The sequence below is a fragment of the Mustela erminea genome, chromosome X (assembly GCF_009829155.1).
Source record: "Mustela erminea isolate mMusErm1 chromosome X, mMusErm1.Pri, whole genome shotgun sequence".
Classification (NCBI taxonomy): domain Eukaryota; kingdom Metazoa; phylum Chordata; class Mammalia; order Carnivora; family Mustelidae; genus Mustela; species Mustela erminea.
Genome location: NC_045635.1, coordinates 42,299,194 through 42,308,211, shown reverse-complemented (window position 1 = coordinate 42,308,211; position 9,018 = coordinate 42,299,194). Strand labels below are relative to the sequence as shown.

The following is a 9,018-nucleotide window of genomic DNA, read 5'->3' as shown; positions in this document are numbered from 1 at the left end:
TTACTGATGTAGGGGATCACTTTGTTGCAGGAACTCTTGCAGCTGACTATGCAATCTCAAGCCACACCAAGGGTGAGAACGTTTCCCTTCCCAACAGCAGAGAGAGGTGCCCTCCACCATGGCACACTTACATGATGGTAATGGTGCTCCTCCTGCGAGCTCCCACTGCCTTTGCTCCCCAAAGGCCCTGCACAGAACACCTCCTCAGACCAAGTACTGGGTCTTGGTTAGGTCAATACCTAACCAGTGGCGGTAGCCACAATGCCCCTTTTCCTGGCTCAGGTGGGTCAGTCGGGAGGTATGAAAGTTCCCTAGTCTCCACCCACCTGCCAAACAATGCAGATTCATGACTGCTTAGGTAGAAGGGTCCTTGGAGCCTGTCCCAACTAGCTGGGGCCAGGAGGGAGGCTTCCAATATGGGACTCTTCCAATACAGTAACCTGTCATTTCAGTCAGTTCAGACTCCTGGGTGGCTCAATCGGTTAAAGCATATCCCTTTGGCTCAGGTCATGACCCTGAGGTCCTGGGACTGAACCCTGCACGGGGCTCCCTGCTCGGAGGGAGCCTGCTTCTCCCTCTGCCTTCCACTCCCCTGCTTGTGCTTGCTCTGACAAATAAAATCTTTAAAAAATCGGGGCGCCTGGGTGGCTCAGTGGGTTAGAGCCTCTGCCTTCGGCTCGGTGATGATCCCGGGGTCCTGGGGTCGAGCCCCACGTTGGGCTCTCTGCTCAGCAGGGAGACTGCTTCCCCTCTTCTGTCTACTTGTGATCTCTGTCAAATAAATAAAATCTTTTAAAAAAAAACAAAGCAAAACAAAAAAACACCAAAACTGGGTGGCTCATCAATTTTTTAGTTCTGGAGGCTAAAGTCTAGCACAGTACCAGCACGGATGAACTCTGCGGAGTGCTTTCCCAGACTACTAGCTTCTTGTATCCTCACATGGCTGAGAACAGAAGGGGGAAGCTCTCCTGTGACTCAGGGTACTACCATTCATGACCTAGCTACCTATCTTCATCACCCCTGCTCCCTAAGAACCTCACCTCCTTACAAGATCATATTGGGGTTTCAATATAGGACTTTTGAGGGAACACACGGAGTTTATTAACACATGCCCTACGAATGATGGAATAAGGCAGTTAAAGATGTCCCAGAACTGGCTATCTGGTGGTATGTGACTTGCATCATCAGGTAGAAGCCATGGACACCACCATTAAATTCCAAAAGGAGGGATAAAGCCAACAGGACCCCAGTGCAGCAAAGAGAACCAGGACCAAAGTGAGTAGCAGGAGGACTGAGAAACTAAGACCAACTACAGGTGCAAAAGCAGGCCCAACTATTGCCACCTTACCACCAAAGACCCTCACACCACCAGACTGAATCCCTATAGGAAGTTTGGTAATTGTTCTCAAAGGCTGTACCTGCCTACTCAGTGTACTTAACCCTCAAGAAGAAATGTGAAATGCCCATGAGGCTGAGGCACACAGATTAAGTGTCCTACCTGAGATCAAATAGCTGGAGAGCAGCAGAGGCTTTGTTTCAATCCTGGATCTGAATCCAGAGTCTGAGCTCTTAGAACCTTGTTTTCAAGTCGGGATTCTTCCACGTTCCTCAAAGGAGATTTTAGTACACTTCCTCCACTTCCCAACATTTCAGAGTCAGAAGAAACTGAAAATGCTGTTTACAACCGGATCTAACTCCCACCAGATGTTCAATTCTCAGAACAATCCTGTGAGGAGGGTACCCACTGATGCTCCAAGAAGCTAGGGAGACTCAAACCTAAGCAGTCTGATTCCCAAACCGACAATGATCAAAATAATGGTGACAAAATCAATGGGACCAAAAGGCTATCTCAAGAAACCCAATTCCAGCCGAATATTTCCTCTGTAACCCCCAGCAGCCCCACACTTCATGTATACTCAAACGCAACCAAACTTTGAGCTGGAGAGGTCTACTCTTATGGCAATTGCTGCCTACCCCCCAACTAAACTCTTTCCTAAAAACATCCCTTCTTGATCTTTCATTTTTAGTCTGAAAACAGGTCAGCAAGGGGGAAAAAAAAACACGTATCAGTTTTTTATTTTTAAACTTTTTAATCAGCTCTGTGAAGAACATCCTAAAATGCTAGTGAGACACAACAGAGTATTTTTTCTTCCAGTACTAAAAAAAAAGGACACTCACAAATATTTTAAGAAACTTCTGTATTCTCAAGGGTGGGGACCTTGAATAAAAAAAAACCCACCTCTAATTGTGCTGATTTCTTATATTTGCATTTGGAAATGCTTCCTTATCATGATAAATGCACGTTATTTTTTTTAAAAGGCAGTCTGAACATTTTTTTTTTGCCATAATCAGTAATCCTGAGAGCCCAAACTGAGAAATTGGTAGAAGAAAAAAATACCCAGACTCTACAAAAGTCCCAGGATTATTATTTAAAAGAGAAAAAAATTTTAAAAACACATGGAGCTTTCTAAAAGTTCTTTGTGACAAGCTACCTTGGGAGCTCAGTTCAAAAATAGAAGTTGATGTACTAAAACAGATGTGTCAGTGCAGCTCCAAAAATCTTTATAAATACAGCCATTTGGAAGGATGATCCTGGACCAGAAGTTTTATTCCTTGTGTATCTGAGAACAGTAAGAAGGGGAGAATTGTAATGTTGGGAAGGCAGAGGTACACATGCTCACCTCCCAGGGTTGGTAAGGATTGCTGAGCAATGCCGCTTCATCTCCTCCATACCCAGGCAAGAGATTACAGGGTAGACGGGTTTTTAGACATCCCCTCCCAACAGCAGACTAGCTGACAGGCACCTGAGAGCAAAGGAGGCCTAGGAGTGGTGTCAGGTGGGCCAGGTGAACTAAGTACAGGCAGGAGGAATGCCCGAGTGGAACATGACAGGGCTGGTGGACAGAGGTCCGCTCAGTGGCAACACATAAGCCTCACCTACATCAGGTGCACATGCCTCATCTCAGTTGTCGTAATTGTCTCTGTAATTTCCTCCAGAGTAGCGGTCATAACCACCCTGGCTTCTGGGAGAAAACATACATGGCAGTTAGCAAGAACATACCCTAGAAACCCTGGTATTAAAAACCACACATATTTACATAACCTGTCACGTTCTGTTATTATTACACTGTAACATGTAAACATATACCAAACATATACTATTTGATAGAAATCACGGATATTACACACAACACATACAACAAAACATGATAAACATGTTATTACCACCTACCATATTACAATTTCATGATCTTACAACTTACTAGTACATCATGCACACCTCAAAACACAGTATCACACTTAAAACCTCATTACAATAACTAGCGTCAGTTTTTACTGACAAAATCAGTTTTTACTGATTTTGGTGTTAACTAGTGTCAGTTTTTACTGACACTAGTTAACACCAAAATCAAGTATGTATGAACTACCAGGCAGCTGAGCTCTTTAAGAAGAAAGCAGCACCACCAGAGCACCCCAATCCCTTGGCTACCCACCTGCCACCATAGTCTCTGGTCCTTCCATATCCATACCCATATCCTCCAGGTCGACTGTCATATCTGCCACTCCCATAGCCCTGGTCCCCACCACCTAGAGTAGATTAAGAAAAAGTTGAAAAGCAGCTGTCTAGACATAAGTCACTAATAAGCCACTCTCCCCCATATCCACACTTACCACTGCACTTACCTCTAGAGTAGCTGCGACCACGCCCATGGGCCCCAAAGGCACCCCCTCTAGTTCCCCTGGCCGACTTGCCCGCGTGATCCACACGGATCTGGCGACCATCCAGAGACTACGCGTGGGGAGACACAAGGAGGATGGGTTGGTGGTCAAACAGGGCAGTGGTGAAGGAAGAATGGGTAGGGCAGGTGGGCTTTTGTCCAGAAACTCCTGCTGGGCACCAGGTTCTGGGTGCCATGTTCCAGAATAAGCTCCTTTCACCAGAATGGCTTTATCAGGAGCTATAGAATCCCACAAAATGACCTGAATCCACCGTGTTCCCCCTGCTACTACTTACATCTTGACTGAACTCAGGCTGAGTTCTCCTCCCCACTCCTACAAGCTGCCCCACTATTAGGGCTAGACAGACACCTCTCTTGGTTTGAGACTTCAGAGTCCATCCCAGAAGACTCACGAGGTCCTCTCCGGGCCAGGCCCGCAGGTCTGCAGACTCTACTACCTAAGCCCAGGGCAGGTCAACCATCCACAGGTGGCTTCTCGGCCTCATGCAGGACCAGTCGTCGCCTCCCAGGCAGCCCGGCTCTGTCTGCCGCTGCCCTCCACCCCCTAGAACAGAAGGCAGTCACGCTCCTGTGAGTGGGCACTGCGGGGTTTGGTGGCCGCGATGCCCCTAGCAGACACAGAGGGAAAAACAGAAAGAATGGTGCAAGTGGCAGATGGGGGCAGGGCCCCTATGCAGGTAGGAGACCTCACCTCTCCATTCATGGCTCTCATGGCATCTGAGGCATGCTCCGGATTGGTGAAGGTGATGAAACCAAAACCCCGGGATCGCTGAGTCTCCCGGTCCTTGACAACAACCACTGGGGAAAAAGAGAAAAATGTGGGTAGGAAGAAACACAAGCCGCAAAGGGTGTCCCGTAGAGAATAGACCCCTCCCACCACTCCTCAACTGAAAATTAGGAGGTTCTTGCAAGATTACCTTAGAACTAAGAACCAAAAAAAAGGAGTATGTTAAAGTCTAGGGTCCTGATTTTTCTTCTTCCATTTCTTGAAACTCAAGGACTCCAGACTTTCAAACACCCAACTCATCATACATCTCACCCTCCGAAATAGGACCGAAGCTGCTGAAGTGGTCTTCAAGAGCCTGCTCGTCGGTGTTGAAGTTGAGTCCTCCCACGAAAAGCTTCCCTTCTTCAGAAGACATGGCCGTCAATTTGAGTACTGCAAAGGGAGTACGAAAAAGGGTGGGAGAAACCGTAGAGATGAAAGAGAGAAAAAAATGAAAAAGGCAGGACCACGAATGGATAAAGAAAGAGGAAGACGAAAACAAAAAGACACCCGAACGCAGACCTAAAAGAACAGCGGAAAAGCCGGGAATCGGCAGTGCCGCATCAGGGAAGCAGCCATTTGGGGGCGGCCTTCGCGCATGCTCAAATCACCACCACCACGCCCGTCATTTTGTGCCACTGCGCAGGGCCTGATCACCCCTGCCTTCCCTCCGCGCCGGCAGAACAAGATGGCGGCGGTCACGTGGTGGGGGGGGAAGGGCACCCGCAAATCTCTGCTGTCGCGCGGTCCCTCCCGCCACAGACGTCGCCAGTCCCTCCCAGCATTCCTCGCACTCGGATATAAGGAGCCAGCCTCCCACCAAAATTAAAGTTTCATCTCTCAGCACGGACCTACCCACTCGGGAGAAGCCCAAGCCTACGTGTCAGAAGCCGCTGCTCTCCCCACTCGCGCACCTAGCTCCTGGCTGGCGCGTCGCACATCAGTGAGGCCAGGAGCAGCCGGCCCACAAGATACGCGTTGCTTACCTCCAAATTATGCAAAAGAACTGGAAGAACAGCTACCGTGCAGGAGCTGAGAGACTGGGAAGATTGCCGCGCAGGAAGACGCTTGATAAAGCGCACGTAGCATGCACGTCACAAAACGTCCCCCGCGCGCACCGGCGTCCATGCTCATTGGCTGAAGCCAGCAAGGGGGTGGGAGGAAGGGATGGCAGAGCAGACGGACCAATAAGCTCAGCATGCTTCCGGAAAGGGAGGCGAGCCTTGTGCGTTTGGTGCACTGTGGGATCCGTATCCATTCGCGGGCCCAGTGGTGCGCAGGCTCCTTTTCGCTCTGATACCCTTTTCTGACCCTGACGTCACCCTGGCCATCCTTGACGTCATATCGTCCATTGGTTCTCGCGTCTTCCTCTCTATCTCAGTCGTCTTCCTGTAGGTCCCCAAGACGTAATTACTGTAACCTCCTTCACTCCCCAGTTCTCTCATATTCCTCAAGGATCGGATCTTTTATCCCCTAATTTACCTGTCGTCCTCACCCTTCACAGTCCTTAACGTCAGATCCTCTGTTTTCTCATTGTGTGATGCCGATCCCCACGTTTTCTCTGCCTAACATCTAGCCGCCTGTCATGGGATCCTTTTTCCTGGCGTCATTCCTTCTCATTTCTGACTTAAGCCCTACTCCTTATCAGACTGCCTCCCGAAGTCAGTCTCTTGATTTCCCTGCCGGTAGACTGCCCGAGATGCTTTCTACAAAACAGCATGCCCCAGTCTTAAAAGGGAGTAAATTCCAATCCACAGAACAATTTTTGTTATCATGCAGGGTCCCTGAGCCCTTGATCCGCGAAGACTTTCACAGTACACAGTGGACCTGTCCAGCTTTCAGAGTTTCTGAGCTCCCCCTCAAGGAAGACTGGGTTACTCTGCTCTCACAAACTCTACATTTCCAAGTCCTTCTAAGGGTCAGCCCTCCAAATAAAGACTAGATTTGTTAACTTTCGGAGTGCACAATTGTATGCATCCACAAAATGAACTTGTCTGGCTTTTGCCATATCCAGGCCTCCTATGCTCAGGATGGACACGAATAGATTTCACATTGTGCATATACATAATAGTCTTAGGTAGCTCTCAGGGAATCTGAGGCCCCATGCAAAAAGAAGTACCCGTTTGACTCTCAAAGTGAGCTCTGGTCATATTCTATGGTTCATGACACATCTTCATTGTTGTTACACAAAAAGCCCCTCATTTTATTTATCCTCTTTTAATCCTACACCCAACTTTTGTTCTCTTCCTTCCACAGTTAACCATTTTATTGGTTTTAAAGTGTATCTTTTTCAACCTTTCTTTCCTGATAAATGTATTTAAAGCTACAGGTTTCTTGTTTTAAATGATTTTGCTGTGATCTACAAAATTTGCATGTAGTGTTTTTATATTATTTAGTTGTAAATTTTTTAACATTTTATTTTTTAAGATTCTTATTTGAGAGAGAGAGAGCATGAGGTGAGGGGAGAGTGGGGTGAGGAAGGGCAGAGGAAGAGGGAGAGAGAGAATCCCAAGGAGAATCCCCACCGAGTATGGAGCCTAATCTGGGGCTCAGTCCCTGGACCCTGAGATCAGGACCTGAGTCATGAAATCAGGAGTCAGATGCTTAAGGGACTGAACCACCCAGGTGTCTCTATTTATTTATATTTTTAAGTAAACTCTATGCCCAACATGGAGCTTGAACTCTTGACCCCACAATAAAAATATTGTATTTATTTATTTATTTAGATTTGAGAGAGAGAGAGAGAGAGAGAGTGAGAGCAAGAAAGAGAGTGTGTGCACAGATTGGGGGAGAGGGAGAAGCAGACTCCCCACCAAGCAGGGAGCCCAGTGCGGGGCTTGGAGGACCCCAAGGTCATGACCTGAGCTGAAGGCAGATGTTCAACAGACTGAGCCATCCAGTCACCCCTATTCATTTTATTTTAGAGAGAGAGAGAGAGAGAGTGAGAGCAGGAGGGAGGGGCAGAGGGAGAGGGAGAGAGTCTCAAGCAGACAAAGTGCTCAGAACTGGACGCAAGGCTCGATCCCAGGACCCTGAGATCATGACCTACCAGGTGCCCCTAGTTGTAAACATTTCTAAAGTTCCTTTATGATTTCTTCTTTCATCTAAGGATTATTTAGTAATGTTTCAAAGATGGGTTCATTTTTTTTTTCTTTTTGCTGTTGCTAATTTTATTGTACTATGGTCAGTGATAATGTTTAATATTGATACTTTTGAATTCATCAAGGTGTTAGTGCCCTAACATGGTCTATTTTTGTAACTAAGTGTAAGCATAAAAGTAGTCTTCTCCAGGGCGCCTGGGTGGCTCAGTGGGTTAAGCCCCTGCCTTCGGCTCAGGTAATGATCTCAGGGTCCTGGGATTGAGCCCCGTATCGGTCTCTCTGCTCAGAGGGGAGCCTGCTTCCCCCTCTCTCTCTGCCTGCCTCTCTGCCTACTTGTGATCTCTTTCTCTGTCACATAAATATAAAATCTTTTAAAAAAAGTAGTCGTCTCCATTTGTTAAGTGTGGGTTATACAGGAATGTGTTCTTACATATATGTGAATATATAAAAGCCATACATTATATATAGGAATGTGTTTATATATATTAATACCTAAGTTATATATATATATATATAATATGATGTATAAATAAATATGTGTATATATAAAATACCAACCTTAAAAATGTATTGTTCACAGGTGCCTGGGTGTCTTAGTTGGTTAAGTGTCTGCCTTTGGCTCAGGTCATGATCCTGGGGTCCTGGGATCAAGCCTGTGTCAGGCTCTGTGCTCAGCAGGGAGTCTGCTTCCTACTTCTCCCTCTCCCTCTGCCCCCCACCACTGTGCTAATAAATAGATAAAATCTTCCAAAAAAATGATTGTTCAGTACTCCTTAGGTGTGTATGTTTATGGTAGACATATCTTTCTCTCAATGAGTGTATGTCCTTTGTCTTTTGTGATCTTAAATTTTGTTGTTAATTATTGGGATGGCTATCTCAGCTTTCTTTGGGCTCTTATTAATGTGCTATATCCTCTCTTCATCTTTTCATTTTCAACATTTCCCAATCTTTGTGTGGGTGTTGTTGGACTGTTTTTCTTTTTGGGGACCTTTTTTTTTTTTTTTTTTAAATACAGTGAGGGTCTCTGTGTTCTAAATATTTTTGCGATTGTTATTATAGTAAAACTTCCGACATCCCATTTCGTATTCTCTATTTACAGTACTTTTCTGTTCCTTTTTTTCCTATCCTACTCACACCTACTATTTTCTTTAGGTCTCTTTTATATCACTTGTTCTGGTTTTATAGTTTACTTTTATCTACTTATTGTATTTACTTAAAATTACTCATGTCTGGCCCAATACTTCTTCTGATATTATATTACATATTATATTGTTATATTATATTATAATCATACGGCATACCCAGTACACTAGCCAGCCTCCAGGATGGCTCCCAATGATCCCTGCCTGTTGGTATTCACATCCTGTGTAATTCCCTCCCGTGTTGTCCCAGGGTTGGTTGGTGTGACCAA

General features: G+C 46.1%; 1 protein-coding gene across 4 annotated transcripts; it reads right to left on the bottom strand.

Moving 5' to 3' along the window:
- Window positions 1-2,268: 2,268 nt before the first annotated feature.
- On the bottom strand, window positions 2,269-5,619 carry RBM3 (RNA binding motif protein 3). Of its 4 annotated transcripts, none has more exons than XM_032329675.1 (7): window positions 5,493-5,619; window positions 4,780-4,899; window positions 4,432-4,538; window positions 3,685-3,790; window positions 3,495-3,588; window positions 2,938-3,023; window positions 2,269-2,621 (listed from the first exon to the last, which is right to left on the bottom strand). In XM_032329675.1, exons 2-6 carry the CDS (start codon window positions 4,880-4,882, stop codon window positions 2,963-2,965), a joined length of 471 nt encoding a protein of 156 aa, XP_032185566.1. In that variant the 5' UTR covers window positions 4,883-4,899; window positions 5,493-5,619; the 3' UTR covers window positions 2,269-2,621; window positions 2,938-2,962. The 4 variants fall into 4 exon arrangements, with proteins under 4 accessions (XP_032185566.1, XP_032185569.1, XP_032185568.1 ...); XM_032329678.1 differs by having other exon boundaries at window positions 2,938-3,020; XM_032329677.1 differs by lacking the exon at window positions 5,493-5,619 and adding an exon at window positions 5,029-5,486.
- Between the last annotated feature and the right edge of the window lie 3,399 nt (window positions 5,620-9,018).